This window comes from Anser anser (assembly GCF_964211835.1).
Source record: "Anser anser genome assembly, chromosome: 16".
Lineage (NCBI taxonomy): Eukaryota > Metazoa > Chordata > Aves > Anseriformes > Anatidae > Anser > Anser anser.
The window spans coordinates 12,503,249-12,522,769 of NC_139737.1; the positions used below are offsets into that span (position 1 = coordinate 12,503,249).

Consider the following 19,521-nt stretch of genomic DNA (forward strand, 5'->3'; position numbering starts at 1 on the left):
ATATCTGAGGTAGTGACAATTTAGCACAATTAAAATACAGCCTTATGTTCCCTTGCACATGAAAAACTTAATAGAACATTGCCACTCGTTTTTTAATTAGGACATTGTATAGTTTCATTAATCACTGCCAGTCCTGGAATGAAGAAACTTCTTTCCCCACCTGGAACTTGCAATGAGAAGTCTTCGTGCAGTGAACCATAACGTCTTCCTTTGGAAATGTAGGGCTCCAGGGGGAGCTTAATTTGAGGAAACATTCTGTGTTTGGTCAAAAAGCTTGATTAGGAGGAGGTAGTGGTGTTACAGGAATTCTGCATTGTTTCATCTCCTCCATACGTGGAGGGTTGTGCTCATTTGGTGTTCTTGTCTGCTCTGTAACCATTAGCCATGATTGTTACATTGAAAGGAACATAATTAACAGCTGGATGCAAAACAAGTGTAGCAAATTGCTGCAAAATCAGATCACGAGCTTTCCTGCCTTCTCTTGTGCGGTGTTGTACTCGTTTTTTGAGAGCCTGAATAAGATAGCTGTAACTTGCTGAATTCTGTGGACAGTTGCATGAAATGTGGTCGGCGTGGTGTTGCTTCCAGACAAGGGTCTGAATAGAGCATGTGTGGAACAAAGTAGTTTTCTGCTTTGTTGTACAAAACTCTTCCAAAGTCTGTGAATTTCCCTCCTGGGCTGTTGAAAGCGAGATGCTGAACTGAAAAATGTCGGAGTTTAAGGGGGGGGGTAGAGAAAAAGTAAACAGAAGCTCCGGGCTTTGCAACAGGGCGGGTGAGAAGCACGATTAGTTCCTGGTTATTTATTAGGAGCAGTTAGTACACAAAGGGACACAGAAGGAGGAGACAACTGGCCTTGCTGTCCTCTGGCAGGACCTGCACACACACCGTCCCCACCATCCAGGTAGCTAGGGGACGTCTGCTGTTTGTCTGAGGGCCACCTGCTACAGATGGCTGTCTGACAGAGCGTGAAGCTGTCTGTGCCTGTAAAACCTCCCCGTGCTCAGCCCCTTTAAAGCACCAGCCCTTGCAGTGTTTCACCTTTGAAAGGTGAGGCCTGGGTGGCAACACCATGACACCCCTTATCTACTTTTGTCCAGATACAGGCTTAATAATCAAAGCTAAATGTTGCCCATGTTTTTTATCTGAGCCGTTGTGGGTGGCTGTCTCTGCTTAGTGATCCAGCGAACACACTCAGGTGGGGAGGAGTTTTTGCTGCTCTGAAGCCTGCCTGAATTTTTGAGTGGCTCAGAAAATGGAGCTTCCTAGAAATCCTTTCCATAGTTGCTGCATTTTACCTCATTGAGTTAAAATGAAATCCGTAATGGCACAGTTGCAATCAATAACCTTTGGCCATTTTTCCTCGAAATGGGAGATGCAGCAGGAGCCTTTGTAACGCAGCTGGAGATGATGTGGAGGATGATGCCAGCTGCTCCTGCAGCCTGGTGGTCCAACAGGTGAATGATGTTTTCAGGCCAGAATTGTGAAAAGTAACTCCACAGGAATCAATGAGAATATTATTTTTGAAGGAATGATAGACTCTACAGAGTTTCTCATTGATTTTTTTCCTCTCTAATGACTTGTACTACATGCACAATCGGGCAGTTCATTATTGCCAGGGGACTTCAGGCTGGATTTCTGGATGCTGACAGGTCTGCTCACAGTATACAGCATACTTCGTATGGACGATTTTAGAGGTATGGGTAGAGCTGCCAGCAGGGAGGTGACATTGATCCCTGTGGAGATGGCCCACAAAAAGCCAGTGAGATACTTCAGTTCAGCACGAGCCCTATTCTGAAAACCAGTGTGGTACCAAGGCTGCCTACATTGCTTTTGCCAACAGTCGAACGGCTCTGAGGAGCTCGGAGTTCAGTGGGATTTCAGGCGTATAGTTTTGTCCAATGATGTTTACGGCTCCATACTGTCATGTTGGGGCTCCTGGGGCAGAAATGAAGCAGTTGTGGATATACATCACTCTTTTTAAGCCCTTGTTTCCACATTCAGCTGGCCATCTTGGGCCAGAAGATGTGGGCCTGAGACTTTTCTTGGTAGTTCTATTAGTTCTGCGAATAAAATCCTATAATCGGCCTCAAGTTTGGGAGACACGGGTAATCAATGATTAACTAAATATGCTTGAAATAACTTTCTGTTGTAAATAATAAAAGTCCAAACCATTTTGTTAAAGCTCGCTTCTCCAAATAACACAGACTAAAAATAGCTGGTAATTGGAAAGGCAATGCTAGGCTTAGCTTAGTCTCACGGAGAGCTAGCAGTTTCCTGGAGTTGGCAGTAGAAATTATAGGGGAGAGCGTAGACCCTGCACAGATATGTACACGTGATTGATTTTAAAGACAGCAAACAGTGGGCCTCAGTGGAATAAAAAAAGAAACGCGTGATGTAGAGCTCTCCTGAACTTGGGAAAAAATTGTTAAGAACAACACCCCCAAAACTGATGATGGTGTTCAGCGGCCAGAAGAGTGGTTCCTGTCCCATGGGGAGCCCACAAGCACACTCAGTAGGGGTCTGGGACTCGGGGTGTTGAAGCTGAGGCCAAGTGGGAGGTCGGTAATTACCTGTGTGTGCACCAGCAGAAGTTCAAGTTACCTGTCTCCAGGGTGAGCTGCCTGATGAAACTAGTGCCCGGGGCAGGGCAGCGCTGAGCGGGACGTCTGGGGACAGCCGGTTCCACCCTGGTGCCGGCAGGTTCTCCCTCAGACGAAGAAGGCACTGCCTAACTAATGCAGGGTCATAATAATAGGAAAGGAGAGGAAAAAAAATGTGGCTGTGAAAACAGATGGATGAAGAAGCTCTGCTTCTTTTATTGTTCATAGGCTGTAAACAGCAAGCTGTCATTTTAAAAGAAAAGAAAAAAGTCATTTGGCCTTTTAGGTTGTGAAGATGCAGCTGTCACATAAACATATGTCCTGCTGCCCTCCTAGCCCTTGTCTGCAGAAAATTGTTCCCATCCAAACACTAAAGAGACAGAGGCAGAACTTGTCTTATTATCATCCTGCGCACTTCAGTGAAAGGTGCATTTAGGAACCTAAGTAATTAGTAAATGGCATCAGCTCCCTTTCTTTGAAATGGAAAGAAACAAACTGCATTAAAGGAATGAAAATTCAGAGTGATGTTAAAGCAGGCTCGTGGCATGTAGATGCGAGTCTGTCTGTGTGAGCTGTTGACAAAGACTGCTTACCCGGCTTCTCAGCACCATTTATATCCTCTTCAGAGTCTCCAGCTCATCCTAACAGTAGGTCCAGGTCTGCCCTGCAGGAACAGGCCACCAGCGCTTCCAAACACGGTCTTCACGTGCTGTATGTCCATGGTACATGCACTCAAAAATTTAGGGTTCAGCCTTGAGTACAGGCACATTACAATCATGTCTTGTTCGCATTAAAGTAAGTTCCAGAAAACTAACCCTTATAACTATGTTATAGTAAACATATAGATAGCTATAATGCACAGTCAGCTTTCTGGATGTGAAGCAAGTTGGAAAAATGAAGGTCGAATCAAGAGATGTAGGTTGTATCCATGCAGGTGAAAATGAAATTGTTTTCTAATTCCAGGATGTCAGTTAAAATATGCTTATATAGTTCTCTTACTGCTTGAAAATAAAAAGTCTGAGATTCCATAACCTGGCAGTGCCATAGAGTCAAAGCAGCGGTGATACTGGGACCTTAATTTGCATTATTCCCGTGACTTAACCCATAATACAAAGCAGGTGTCTTATTCCAGATATATGGGATCTTGGGTCATCATTGAGATTGTTTTAGGCATAAGGTCTTGTAAAACTTCTGTGATATAATAAAATGGGTCTTACGTATCCAAATGCTCGAAAGAACATACGGATACAATCAGGAGACTGAAATTCGGGGAAATTTTTTTTATTATCCCTTTATCATTATTTATCGCGTAATGGCTTTAAGCCATCTGGATGGATTATTTATTCCTGTTTTGCTATTGGTTAAACAGAAGCATCTTTACTGTGAGGAGGTAAACACCTTGTCTGAATCAAGAAGAGTTTTTCAGAAAACAGATGTGATTATGGGAAAATGGTTTTTACTGTTTTGAGATAAAAATGTGTTCTGTTTATTGGCAAAAGAGTTCAGACAGACAATTGCCAGTACCAATCAAAGAAAAATACAGTAAATGGAAAGAGAACTCATTTTTTGTGAGACACCAAAGAGATGAGCAGTGGGTTGATCAATGAGGTGGTCAATGGAAATCAGAGGAATAATCAGCCCTCATCAGGAATATGGGCTGAGCTCTGTTCTTCAGACTTGGCATCCCTGGTAGCTGGATGCCTGGTGTCTGTGCAGGTTTCTTTTATGTTTTCCTTCTCAGAAGACACAATTTGAAATAAATTTCTGAAGTCCAGATGTCTTGTTCCTCTGGCGATTGATTACTCTTGCTTTTGGCAGTGCCAGATCACTGTCTTCTAATAACTGCGATTAGCTGTGCTAAATACAGCAATTAGTAGATGTAAATGCAAACAGAACACACTGCATCCTGTCTGCTCAAATTACCCTGTGGGAGGGTAATGTGCAGGAATATGCACATGCTCAAATGAGATCAGTTACAGCATCATTGACGAGATTTCATTTTTTGTTTTCTCACCTCTTCTTTTCTCAACATTGACAAGTTTCTCCAGCTTTTCGTTGCACTTTGGAGCTAGCAGAACTCAATAGATGCACAAGAAAATTGTCCGCAACACAATGTGTGCAAGTGCCTACTGACTCTTAGACTGCAAAAAAATGCTATCTTGGTATTTATAATATTTATTTTATTTTTCATTACTGATTTTCCAGGTCATCTTTACTCAGATTGCAAAGTACATCAGATCTGTCTTCTGATTCCCAGCATTATTTGCTCAGACTGTGCTCTGAAAATAAAGCTGTGTTTTTCCTGCTTCATATAACATCACTAGTAATAAAGATTTTTGATTTCCAGAATAGCTGGCGGTTCGAGCTGGTTATACACAAGGCAGAGATGAACGTGGAGCGAAGTTGTACAGTCGTGTTGACTTTGCAGTGTCAACAGCTGTACAGGTTGTGTAGAGGAGCTTTTTTTGAGGGAGAAGAGAGGTCAGCGCACCAAAGAGATGCCTCCAGTTTGCTGGGACAAACAATAACTCAGTGCCTCACTGAGGGCTGTGTGGCTGGGAAAGAACAGTTGTGAGGCTGCTTTTTGTGAGGAGGGCATGAAAAGAGGTCAGAGGAAATTGGTCTTTTGTTCCCCAGCGTGTGGGTCCTGCACTTTTCCCAATCCTGCATGCAATGTAAGTGTGGGGGGAGCAGCACGCTGGGACTGCCCATTTCTGCTGGAGCTGAGGAGGGCCTGCTGCCGGTGGAGCAGCTTCCCTCTCTGTAAGAACAAATTCAGACTTCACGGTCTTCATCTTACTGCTTGAGGCTGGAACAAGGTGCTCAGCAGTGCGCTTGCTAGGATGTTGTTCCCAGGGCCCAGACAGCATCCGTATTAATGTAGTATTGTTCCGTACGGTAATTTATGCAGTATTCATTACACCTGAGACATGTACAGGAGCATGTAAAGGCATAAAGTGCTAAGAAAACCCAGCAGCAGATTCCTGCCTGACAAAGTCAGGTTTTTATCCAAGGTAACACACTAAGATGGCAGTGGTGCATTGGACAGAAGCAATCCATGCCAGTAAGTGATGCAGGATGGGGAGTTTGGGATACCAGAAAGGATTTATTTTCAGTGGAGATGGCCTGAGAAGGCTGCTGAATTTGAGCTTTTAGTTAAGCCAAATAATACAGTGTTGCTGTTCAGATCCAAGCTCCTGTTTACACAGATCTGCGGACTCTGAGGTGGATTGCACAAAAGCGTTGGGTTTTATCCCAGCTCTGCAATGAAAAACTGCAGTGGTTGGGGTTGTGTTTGAATGGCTCATTTGGCAGAACTAGCCATACAGCATGCTGTTTTGCTTCACATACATATCAGAGAGCTGAAATATTCAAATGACTGTTTAGGTGTCTGTTTGCCATGTGTTTAAATAAATACCCAATTTGCAGTAATGGTGCATGAAAATTAGATGTACAGATGCATGTGCTTTTGACCCAAAGCTTGTCTGCCTATTACAGACCAGGTCATTTAGCTGGTAAATTCTATTAGTTAATCAGGCAGTTATGCAGGACCCATCACTCACACACTGAGTGTGGAAACATGTGTCACTCTAACTTCTCAACAGTTAGAGAAGCAGCTGCATGTGAGTCCGTTAGGATGGAGTATTTTCTGCAACTCAAACTGTTGGTGGTATTTTCAGAGGTGAAGTATTATAAAAATGCTTATTTGTTTTCGTACCTTTATATAAGGAATGTATGTTTGTAGCAGATGGGCAAATTACACACCTTGATGTTTTCCTTTTTCTATTTTTTTTTATTTGCAGGAAACAAAAATCAACTGTGTCCGGCTGGCAACGAAAGGTATGTGGGTCTCTTCTTCCTGTGAAGCACAGTGCCAGTAATATAAAGGCTGCAGTGGTGACACAACTTGATTACGGTTACTATTCATGGAGGAAGCCTATTATTATTGTTATTTATTATTATTATTATTATTTTATTTTTGAAGGAAGATACTGAAGACCGAACATGTTTTCAGAGCCACTTCACTATGTGTGTAGAACCTGTTATTTTTGAAGACAGGGTATTTCTCTCTGTGGTTCCTCCTTTCCCTTGTTCTATCGACAGCTTTCCTGCCCTGAGGACCATTCTTGCTATTGGCAGAATGTGACTGAAAAAGCTTCCGATTAATTTCGTTCTCTCCGTAACTGCATAAAGTAGATAAGTAAAAGAGGATCTCACGTAAGCCTGACTTTTAATAGGTTTTGAAAATCCTGACCTTGAACACAGCAGGGCACAATTCTTATATCACACCATTTTCATGGTATAATTCAGCAAACTCATAGAGCACATTTCTTATTTTCATTGCATTACGTTCAGAATAGACCTAGCGTTATCACTGAGCAAACCAGATACAAATGATTTGGCAAAATGTTGTTAAGATGCAATGCTTTGATCCCCAGGCTGCTTCATAAGGTGTAGCTCTTGGGGGACCAATGATGACAATGTCTGGGTTACTTCTTGGAGTTAGAGATGCTTTTAACAACTCTTCTAAGGACTTCAAAATCACCCCAGGGAACACTTTGCCAGCAAAGGTGTCGGTAAGGCAATTTACTTGTAACACAAACAGAGTAGCTGTAAAAAGACTTCCTCAACACATATCAAGTCTCAAAATGAGTTGTAAGGAAATTATAGGATAATTACCATGGGCCATGCTAGAGGGAGCTCTCCATTTCCCAAACAGGGGAATGTATCTTGTGTTCTCACTTCTTTGTTGTAATGTGGAAGAACCATTACTGCCTGGGGAGTATTTCTAGAGTTTAAAAAAAAAAAATAAAAATGGGCAGGAACCCGTGGCCCTTTTCCCTAAGAGGCACCACCCTGTTTCACCCTCCACTCTTCATTCTTCTCACTCCTGCCTTGTTGCAATAACAGGAGACAATTCTAGTTAATTTGTCACGTTCACTTCTACTTCTGCACTTACTGAGGAGCTGGGAGGGATCAAAGGAGCCCCAGCTAACAGCTGCTGGGTAGCAGCAGGGCGTTTTCTGTCTTAATGTGGAGCCACTGCCCAGTGCACTCCTGAGGGCAGTGCGTCGGGGTGCAGGCGCTGCGTGGGGTTCCCACCTGTGCAGCTGCAGTCAGTGCTGAGACCTGGTGCTGCAGCCTGGGGGGGCTGTAAGCGGTTGTGTCACCACTGAAAGCCAAGGAGGAAAGCCAATTTCTGCCCTCTCTCCCTTTCATTTATGGCTCTGGTGGTCCCTATATCCTCTTGTTGTTTCCTCTTTAGAAGTTCCTCATAAAATCTTCCTTTAATTCATTTCTCTGGGTTACTGACATTCTGTGTGTCTCAGTCTCCTGTCCATTCCCCCTTGGTTTTTCTGGTCTATGGGTAGTGGTGTGACCATTTGGGGCATCTTATTTTGGCTTTCTGGTGGTAGAAAGATAAAGAGCAGGAGTGGGTAAAGTCTGGGTGAAAAGAGCCTGCCCAGGGTTTTCCCAGAGCATGCCTGAAGGTCTCTTCGTGAGCTCACAGAAACTGGATTAATTCATTTTTAGAAACCTGTAGCTTCTCCCACCTTAGTGGTTGCTGTTTTTGGAGTTGGTGGATGAATGTTGTCACGTTAACAGAAAAGATACTTGCTTTATGATTATTGTTCAAATGAAAAAAAAAAAACCAACAGCTACATAGCTTGATAGCTTGAAAAGTTCAATTTTTAAGTGATCTTTTGATTTGCACTGTCTGATTTGGGTACTTCAGACAAGGCTCACATAAGTGTTTGACCCTGAACTGACTTCTGCTAATGGATTTAATTTTCATTAACCTGTTAGGTCATGAAGAAGAGTCAGCAAGCTACCCTTATTCTATTGTTTCTGAAGGATGGCTCCTTTTAAAAAACGATCTATTACTAATATTAATTTGATAAGAAAAATAAGAGAGATGGGTAGAGCCTGAGGATGCTTAGAACTTTTTGGTGATCTTATTCTTTAGGATTTTTCTTGATTGACATGAGTGGGAAAGGACAAAAAAAATTATGGTAGCTCTAGTGTTGATTACTGTCTCGATGGATGTGGCTTTTGATTTATAGGCACGTCTTGTTTCTTTATATGTGGAGTGTGGAAAATTCTGTAGAAATCTCCACGCTCCCTGTCCTTGCTCTGAGTGTGGCAATTTTGTATTTCCTAATGTCTGACCATTAACAACTGACACTGGAATGTAGCTGTGGCTAATTTTATACCAGTTTTGGCTTTCCAAACATATAGTGCTGGCTGCAGCACACAAGCAACATAGCACCACAGGCAGATTTATAGCCTTAATAATTTAACAGACCATTAACAGTCCATTGCTGGCAGCTGAACAGTAGCTAAACAATGGTTTTGTGGTTTGTAGATTTTCCATAATTTAAGATTTTTGTATGTCATGGGGCTGTATTCCATCCTTATATCAACTCTGTATGAACAGAGGGACTCAGCCACTCAGCATCCAAACCCCTGTAGAGGGGTTTTGTATCTGCCCCATCTCTACGGGGTGGAGAAACAGAGGAACTCACAGAGCTATAATTACACTGTGATGTGACCAAAGACTGGGATGTTCTAGCTGACCTACTCTGTCTGTGATGTCTTCTGTCTGCTCATTAGGTTGATTATCTTTAATAGCATTGCCCTGTATTTACCTTCATTTGCATTGCTGTCTCTGAGGATGGAATGAGCGAGCCTGTGTTCTCCCCTGGACAAAATGATCAGAGCTGCTAGCAAAGATACCACTGTGGTGTCTTCAGTAAGAGGCAAGAAGAATAAACTTTTTGGAGTTAGGCTGAAATTAGCTAGGCTAATCTCAGCATTGACAGCTCTAAAGCTCCACTTGGACTTCATACAAAAGAAAATGAATAGTTCGGGGTTTTTTTGGTTGTGTTTGTTTGTTTGTTTGTTTTCTCAAATTGACACAAGAAAATAGACGCATACTACTGGTGCCAGACTAAAAGTTCATTTCTGGCTATTGGCATAGTTTTTTCCATTCCTAGATATTTGACACCGCAATAGCTCCAATAGTGTTAGTGAAATGGGTTCTGATTTACACCAGTAACAGGAAGATTAGAATCAAGTCATGTTTAAGCGTGGCAAGTATTCTCCTGAAGTGCTGGATTAGCAAGGGCAGGAAACATGAGTGTGGGAGTAATTAAGCAATAAAAAGTGTTAGGCAGTGTGGTACTGGGGGATTGCAACACTTCTTGGGTGTTGCTGCAAGGCACCTGCTCAGAAGCTGAGGAGCTTTAATTACTCGAGAAGTGCGTGAGGCTGTTCTGTTGTCGCTACTTCAGCAGGCTGAGAGGCAATTTGCTGTGTATGTCCCATTGCCTCAAGACCAATAAAATGGATTTAGACAACTCTTTCAAAAAGTGTTCTAGTCCATTAGTTTTTGGATTTTTCCCACTTTGTCCTCCTCCTGTTTTGTGTTGCTGAGATGTCATTTTCACCATAGACTGCTCACATCAACCCCTGGTCAGCTCAGCTCCACACAGGAGCTACTTCTCATCTGTCATGGGGTGCCCTCTTCAGCAGGTTTTTCCCTGTGTGCTGCTCCTTGTTAGATGAACTTGATCCTCGTGGTCCCAAGAAAGCTCTCATATCTTTGTGTGTTGGCTTCAGCGTCAGGGAGGGTGTCAGCATGTCAGAGCACGAGGTCGTGGCACCGGTAGTGCACCCTCCAGAGCAGAGCTGGTGGGTGCCCAGGCAGGCAGGTACCCAGGCAGGCAGGTGCATGGATTGAGCTCGCTTCCTCCTGTCGGGCATCTCGGTACGAGTGGCTGATGTCAGTGAAAGGGGCCAGTGGCAGAGACTTGTCACCAGCCTTTGCTGTGGTGACATTCGACAGTCCATCAGAAAGCTCCCTGTGTTTGCCCAGTCTGTGTAGCCATTTCATGTTTTGCCAGTGAGTTTTCAATCCACAAGCAACATTAACCTTTTGTGTCTACATATGTGTTTAATTTCAGTTTCGTTGGTCTCAGATTTCTGGCCACTTCCAGCCATAAACATCTCTCCTCAGACGGGCTACTTCTCTTTTTAAATTACTGGTGCAATGTCATCCTTCATAGCATTAGTCACTTGGATGCATATCATTAGCATAAAACACTCTTTAAAAATAAGCTTATAATTAAATTCCAATTTATTAGCTCTCTGCCATACAATTTGCATTCAACCTGTTTGTTTATTAATTTTGCCATTTGGTTTCCTTGATGGCATTTGTTTTAATACGTCCCATTCTTTCTGAAATAACTTACTTGTTCTCTTTGTTTTAAAACAACGTATTTATATTGACACTTTATTAGAGAAAATTGCAACCTCTTACCAAAGAGAGCGATTACCTCTTGTATTCTTAAAGTGCATTAAATTACTTTCACAGTGTAATTGAAACCAAGGCAGAGGGCTCATTAATGGTTCCTTATCTCTTGATATTTATTTCTGCTTTTTTTAAAAATTGTGAGTTCTTGCAAATGAAAGAATAATAACCATTATGAGGTACATTTTTATTTTTTTTTCCTTTTTTTTTTCTTGTGCATGCTGCCTGGGAACGGTTTTGCTTGTTCTTAGCAGCAATAGGTAGGCAAGAGGTGACCACGCGAAACCCGCCCAACCTCTTGAGCGCAGGTGATTATCAGCTCAGGGAAAGGAAGACTGCTGAAACTTCCAGAAGTCTGAGCAGCTTCCTGACTTCTTGTTTCATATTTTGTTTGCACGGCAAAATGCTTTTACAATTATTCAATCTACACTATAAAGGGGGCTTTCCTTTATGCAGCACTTCTGCACTGATGTGGATCAGATGACGCCTGAGCAGAGGGTCAGCTGGGGACCCAGGCAGCACGTAAACCTTCACACGAGCATTTGAGCGTGGCTGAAGAGGCCCGGGGACCCCTTGCTGGCCCTCTGCAGAGGCTGAGCATGCGTGGGGATGATCTAGCATTTCTGCATCAAAGTAGCTACTGCGTTTCGTGGGGCTGCTGCTTACACTTAGGCTTCAACAGCCTGGTTCTGCTGTTGAAGAGGTGATGACAGGAAAATGAAGGCTTGATTCTTTAAGTACTTCTCATACAAACTTCTGCAGGAATCAGAGACCTTGTGGAATCGAGCCTCAGTAGCATGGTATAAAGCTCATTCTCAGAAATGGAGACGCTCAGAGCTTCCCGAGGATTTTACAGTTTGAACTTGATGGTCTGTGTGTCCTAAACTTGCCTCATAGTGCGTAACACTGGAGCCAGTACCACTGCTTCACCCCAGAAAATATCAGTCTAGAAGAGAAACCCATCAGCTTGCAGAAACAGTTTCTGCTGCTTTAACTTGATAGGCATAGGCTGACATGCTGGGACATTGTGGAGTTGTGTGTGATTAATGTAAAGGGATGGGAAAGGAGGGGTCTTCTTTCAATTTTGGGATGGATTAAGTTTTTGTATGAATGTTCCTCTTCCAGTGCTGCGTGGTTATCCCTCTGTATATGTACACATATATGACTTTATTACTCCACAATTAATTTACACATAAGGATGGCTGTTATGATAATGGGGCAAAAAGGTACTGGGATTACTCTGTAGCTCAATTGTTTTTAAGGTTAAGATAAATAGTCCTGTTTTTTTTGTAGTGGATTAATACCGGCAAAAGGGAACTGCCTTGACGATGAGTGTATAGCAATCTTGAGACCTTGGACATGAGCTTGAGTCTGAAAGGTGACCAATGAAATCACAGAGGAATAAAAGTGCAAAAAATTGGAAAATTTAGGAGGAAAAAATTCCTACTGTACCCAATTTTGCTACATGTGAAAGCTGTTTCTTAATAGCTTTTGTTCCTCAGATTTAAGAGGGCTCTTTTTTTTTTTCTGAAATGTATTCTAGTTTTGTAGACAGATAATGTATTTTTTAAACAGATCTAATCCCACTTCAGTTCTGTTTGTTATTGCATTTTTGTCTTTTGATACACTGGAATGTTATTCCTGTGACAGGTCTATTTTGTTTTGTGCTATTTATTTCAGAGAGTTTCATCACACTTTTTAAGTTGGAGGCATGAAGATGGCTTTTTTTTTCTGTAACCCTGAACAAGTTTCAGCCTTCTAAAAGTTATTTTTTAGCATAAGTTCATGTATCACTCTAATTAATTGTTAATAACAGACACACTTATGTTGCTCTTACTGAAAAATATTCCCTGCTGGGAAGACAAATCAAACTTCCTGGCATTTTGATGCCCATTCAACTAGTGAGCATCTTTATTTTCATCAAATTTGGTACTGAGACTGACACAGAGGGATTTAAAATTTCTGTTCTGGGAGCATCCTTAACCCAGGGAGCTAATGAACCAACTTCACTTAATGAGTGAAGAAGCTGGTGCAGAACTGGATGAGGCCACAAGTGAACTGAGTCTGGTAACTGCGGCCCAGTTTCTCGAGGACATTGTCTATTCCAGAGCTCTGCTGCGCTGACAGACCCCAAAACTAGGGCTCCACAATTAAAATAAACAGTGGGAAAGGAGAGGCAGAAAGACAGGCACAATGTTTAAGGTAAGATTTGGAACAGATTAGCAACAGCAGACTGTGGAAAACATCGCCTCTGTAATTGAAAGCGTCCACTGCTGGGAGATACTCGGAGCTGTTCCAGCAAAGAAGGGTTTTCAGGATAAAAGTGGTTATCGTAGCGGGAGCCAAGTCCTCCTGGAATCAGCGCAGGCATGGATTTACCTGGGGTGCCCTGGGGGCTGTTGTCCCCTTTCAGCAGGACTGCCTGGTGAGAAGGGATGCTGTTAGCCCTGTGTTGTGGTTGTGGCTGGTTGTGGGCAGACAATCAAACCTTTGTTTGCAGCTGAACCACTAGCCAGGCAAAAGAGGAGAAAAAGGCATTAAAAATGAGGAGAAAAAGCTGGGCATTAAAACCAGAAGTGACAGGCAAATCAGTTAGGATTTGATTTGGTTTGGTTTGGTTTGGTTTTGAACGCAGGAAGCAATGGATGATGACTTGCTTGTGAAATTCAGGTATTTTTTCCCTCTCTGTCTGAATGTCCCCTGAAGCCTCCTGCACAGGGCCTGAGTGATGGGGTGGATGTAGGGGAGCTTGAGGACAGAGGAACGGGAGGAGGGGGGCCCTGTTTCAGAGGACAATGGTGTTGCATATTCCTAACCCTTATGTGTTTCCATCACCTTAGTGGGGTGGTTGGTATTTCTTCTGCATTTCCCTATATGTGGAGATGCATTGGAAGCAGCTGAGGCATGACACGAACAGCGACTGCTGCTCAGGTACTGTGGATCATTTAAAAAGGTTTTCATGAGCAATTATTATTGTCAGTGTCCTTAAATAGCATTTTCAAAGGCATGAACAAACCCAAGGCTATTACAATTAGATTGTTTCTTTTTCCTTAAATGGGTTTCTCAGCCCATGTTCAGAATCAGGTTATTATTAACACAGTAGCTTCTCAGTTTCTTCCAGGAACTGGACATTTAAAAAACTACACGGTAGCATCAGGATAGGTGACAATGCCATAAAAGTGGTATGTGTGGAACAGACCATTTCTTCATACCACTGTAGACAGAAAATAAAAATCTTCATTCAAGACATGTCTGAAAGTGCAGCTTCAACTCGGCAAAGTACAGAAGGTTTCCCAGTATTTCATGCAGCACACGTAGAGTGTGTATATGCAGACTCCCTAATGCATTGCCTACACGACTCCCTTTTTACTGTAAAACGGCGAATATCCTCCTTTGCATGCTGCTCAGTCCGCTTACGGGTGAGGTGTTATCAGCACAGGTTTTGTAGGCCACCGTGGTGCTTAAAGCACCTTTGACCAGCCAGGCTCAGAGGTGGCATGATTTCAGCGTTCATTATATACCCACCTCTGGACTTTGCTCACTGTTTTTGTAATTTCTGCAGCTGGTCTGGCTGTGGATTTTTAATGATCACCATGATGAGAGCAGAGTAGGTGCTTAATGGGAACTGGCTGGTGCAAAGGTTAATTAGTTGTTATTCGTAGAGTGTGATGTCTGTTACACATCCGTGGCATCGTCATGCACGGTAATGTTTTTGTCTGTATTGGTCAAAAGATTGATCTCTCTCCTCTCTGTGTATATAAGACCATACAAAAATTAAGTCACGTCTGTAAATTTGGACTTTTGGAACATCTACTTTTTTTTTTCCTTTTTCCATTTTTATAATTGAAAGCTGAATTTTAAATAGCTCTGCAAAAGTGGAGAGCTAAAATGGAAATGTGCTATCACCCTCTGAACCATCACATCACTTGTAGACATCGCAACGGCTGCTCTTTATCCAAGCTCTTCTTTCAAGTAAACGTAGTAACCTTTCTCATTCTTGGGGCCATATATCTGCCTTTAGCACAAATTAAGTGCTTCTCTTCTGAAGAGAGAGGAAGAAAACAGAAGGAGAGAAGAAAAGCCTTTGTGGTAGATTTGCCTGGAATCTCTAGAATCAATTATTCTCTTACTGCTGTTTTTTAATTCTCATTCAGTATAGTAACACTAATCTTGATTCCTCGCTGTGTGTTTACCCTCATCCTCCTACAGATTCAACCTGTATGCCTGATAATCCCTCATATAAATTCAGGTCTGTCTTTCTCTCCAAGACTGCTTTGTTTTGTTGCTCTCTCCACTTACAATATGGTTGAAAGCTTTTGGCTCTCATCATTCTTTCCACTCCTTTTGAGCTTCTTTAAAGAAATGAGAATGTCTCATTGTACTCATAAGCCAGAGTGAGTAGGCCTGTGCTGTTTGCAGTCTTCAATAACTGGAGGTGGAAGACTGGCGTAGTGACGTGATGTCTAGTGATCGTGTTGGGGGTGTTCCTTTTTGATGAATTGCAACAAGCAAAGCTGCAGCTGAAGTAGAATCTGCCTTAGAATCATAGAATCATTAGGGTTGGGAAAGACCTCCAAGATCATCTGGTCCAACCATCCCCCTACTACCAATGTCACCCACTAAACCATATCCCTAAGCACCACGTCCAACCTTTCCTTGAACACCCTCAGAGACAGTGACTCCACCACCTCCCTGGGCAACCCGTCCCAATGCCTGACTGCTTTCTGAGAAGAAATATCTCCTCATTTCCAACCTGAACCTCCCCTGGTGCAACTTGAGGCCATTCCCTCTAGTCCTATCACTGGTTACCTGCGAGAAGAGGCCAACCCCCAGCTCCCCACACCTTCCTTTCAGGTAGTTGCAGAAAGCAATGAGGTCTGCCCTGAGCCTCCTCTTCTCCAGACCAAACACCCCCAGTTCCCTCAGCTGCTCCTCACAGGACTTGTGTCCCAGGCCCCTCACCAGCTTCGTAGCCCTCCTCTGGACACGCTCCATCTCACTTTGGTCCCTTACAATACGTAGAAGCGCCGGCACTGCGGGTAGCTCTTCATCCCAGTGCTCTGGTGTGCTGCAGGCGGTTCTGCCTGACACAGCCCATGAATGAGGCAGCCAGAGCAGAGGGCTAGCTAGCAGGTATTCTTCATCGAGATAGGGAATGGTGCCCTTCCACCTTTGTCTCAATGTTTCTGTTAGAGGTATCTGGCTATCTGAGATGGTGTTTCAGAGGTTAGATATAATCTGGATCTGAAAACAGGGGAAAACATTTGTACGTGTGGAGATGCTTTAATAATTTGTAGGCAACTTGCATAGAAAGTGCCATGAAAGGAAAGAAAAAGAAAAGGAAATCATGTTTACAAGGGATTTGAGAATAGCTGTCTTTTGAAAATCAGCCTCTAGGTCTATTAAGAAATTTTACATTCAGCATGCTGCCAAGACATTATATGCTGCAAAGAAATTACTCTGATTAATTGAGCAGCTTATTTGAACTCATAATGACTTTTAACCCATTACTTTTCATTAATTTTTTCTGGGTTAATTATTGCTTTGAAGTAATTTTTCTGATTAGTTTTTGTTTCAAGAGCGGCTTTCTGCCCAGAGGAGTTATATCCTTTGTTGTTACAACTTTGAGACCAAACGTAGTCATTGCTAGGCTTACTTGCCCCTCCGTTATTTACACTTGCTCTGCCTTGTTGGTTGGTTGGTTTACCCCCAGGTGTTTGACCCACCTGTCCCGTGCCATTTCATTTGCTTTCTTTCCTACTCTTGCTGTGGTCTCAGATACTTCTCTCTCCTATGCAGTGGTGCTGCTGCTGGTTGTGGTACCACTTCCATTGTGGGACTTTGTTCTTTATGCCCTCACCAGTTGCAAATTTGACTTAAATACCAGTCTTTACCTCCTGCCTATGGCTTTTTCGAATTCTTTTCCCTGCCAGTTACATTTTTAATGTAATCTTGTAATTGCTGCTTTAAATACTGTTTCAAATCAGACTCTGTGAAGTAAGCCTTATAGAAGAAACTTGTGTTATCAGTCCTGCTTATACACTTAATAATCATTCTTTCCTAGATGCGCTTAGTATGCCACCTCTGCAGAGAAGATCACTTTATATCTAGTGGCTTATTGTTTTCAAATAACATATCTGTCCCCAGCTTGCTAGGTGAAAGATTGCCACTGTGTCTTTTTTCACTTAGCTGCTGTTTCTGTTTCTCCCTTTTTTTATTTTTCCTTTTGTCTGTGAGAAGTTGTGTGGTCTGATAGCACTGTCACAGTGTGTCGGTCCAGAAATGTCAATCCTCAGCTCTGCTGTGTGATACCAAAGGCATATCCTTAATCTTTCCAGATCTGTAAAGTAGATAGTGTAATTTATTACTTACCTTGCATGAGCATTAAGAGGGTTTAAAGTAGATATGAATTTCACTCTAGAAATGTATAATGCTACAGGTGAATACTTGCTGGTAAGTGGAAGCTTTTTCACTTTCGAGCATAGAAGGGCATAGTCTCCTCTTCAATTATTACTGACAAAAACTTGAATTTCTGCTGTTGGAATCACTTGCAAGCCATTGTCCAGCTCAAAGTAGCTAAACATGTCAGCTCTTCCTTGCGGACAGAAACACTTTCAGCTGAAGAAACCTTCTGAAAGATCTAACTCTGGAATACAAATGGCAGCTCTCTCCACTGGAATTCATTTTGGATTTCAAAATTCCTGTCCTTAAGTTATCAGCCGCAACAGTTCCGGCTTTAATCGTGATCTGAAGCAAGGGGGAATTTAAAAGACTATGAAAGCCCCAAGAATCTGGCACAACATCAAACCATTTTTTCATTCGTTGCACCTTACTGAAATAGTGTGGAATTCAGGTATCTCTGTATCCACAGCAGCACAGCCGGATTAGACGTTGGGTGCCTGTGAGCGGATTACTGAAGCTGTCCCTGCTCGATGAACCATAAACCTGACTTCTCGTGGGCTGGTGAGCGCATGTGAAGAGCGCATTTGCTCCTGCTCTGCTCTCTGCACCTCTGCAGTGTCACAAGAACACTATCTCCCATGAATACATGGCTTATATCGTGTTCTGTCTACAAGATGTTGGACCTCTTTATGAGAATCCTGAAAGGGTTGAAAAACCAAAAAAAAATTAGATCAGTGCGGAAGGACTATGATCTTCAAATAGCTCTGAACACATAACGGAGTGCTGGGTGAATGATGATACCTGTGAAAGTTAGATTCATGCCACTGACCAAGCTTTAAGAGCAGTGTATTTTGTACAGTACATGAATGTACATAAAAGCAATTAAACCTAAATCCCTGAAAGTATTAACTTGGTCTGGTAGATAATGCACAGATAGGGAGTCAAGGGAGCTGTGGTCTTCACTTCTCTGTCTGTCTTCTATCATTTGCCTTCCTTATTAAGAAAGCAAGCTTAGGGCAGAAAATTGTCCTACTTCATGCTAGTGCACTGTAATGGGGTCCTGACCTTAGTGGGAGCCTCTGGGTGCCACTGAAATACACGCAGTAATAACAGTAGTGACCTGTTCCATCTATATCCTATTATACCAGTATCCAGCTTCAGTTACGAGGAACAATTTATCCTTGGAAATGTGGTGGAAGTCACCGCTAGAAACTGTGGTTATAGGGTGTTTTTGTTTCTTTTTTTTTCCCGCTTTTCATATGAGCAGTATATAAACACTGTTTTTCAGAAAGAAAATTGTACTTAAAAGCATTTGTATGAAACAGAGCAGTTTTTATGGGCTCCTGTGCTCAGAAGATTTCAGGTCTGCATGCATGCCTGTAAAGGAGAGAAGCAAAACTGAATTCTAAACTATTACTGTCAGGAGCAGCAGAAGTCATCTTCTGCAACTGCACTAACAGCTCATAGACCTCCTGCTCCCAGGATAGAAATGTTCTTGCCTACAGCTGGTGGTGGTGCAGGTGGGAGTACAAGCCACCACAGCAGATTTAGGCATCTACAAGAAAATTATGCAGGAATGGCAGGAAAACAGTGGACTTCATGGGATTGCTTCATTGTGCAAAGATTTAAGAACTGAGACTCAGGAATTTACTTACCCTGTCATATTATCAATTCCTAGGTGCTATCAGCTAAGACAACTTACAAATGGTTGGACTAGTAGCCTGAAGGAATTGTTGGCCTTTGCCAAGATGGATAGAAAGAGTTACATAGAAGATTCAAGTGAATCAGTCACTACAGTGTGTAGGTGTCAGGATGGATAATGAGCCTTTATTCTCTTTCTAGAACTGCAGTAGTCTACAATGGGAAGAGAAATATCAAATAAAAACACGCTCACCACACATTGCCTGTAGTAATAAGCAACAGCCTGGCAGAATCAAACCAATCCAGGGAATTAGAGGATGGAGTTGACAGCACATTCTGATTTTTTATTTATTTTTTTTATAACATGGCTCACAATTCATGAGGGCATTCAGATGGTATGAAAAAAAAAGGGGGTGGGTCTGACTGCTGTTTGGTAGAAAGCCGTTCTCCAACACTTATCATTTAGGGTCATAGGAATAACTGCCACTTGAGTGAAGGGTAATTCGGAGTACTTCTTAGTTGCACATCAAACAAACACTTTCAGCCATTTTCAGGATAAAA

The 19,521-nt window shown here is 42.5% G+C and overlaps 1 protein-coding gene across 29 annotated transcripts in view; it reads left to right on the forward strand.

The window, feature by feature from the left end:
• PTPRT (protein tyrosine phosphatase receptor type T) overlaps positions 1–19,521 on the forward strand; it is a 572,020-nt gene that overhangs the window by 474,637 nt on the left and 77,862 nt on the right. For all 29 annotated transcript variants that reach the window (XM_083801726.1, XM_083801725.1, XM_083801723.1 and 26 more), the window contains one exon: positions 6,407–6,443. In XM_083801726.1, the coding sequence (XP_083657852.1) occupies positions 6,407–6,443 (37 nt within the window). The remainder of the gene's footprint in view (positions 1–6,406; positions 6,444–19,521) is intronic.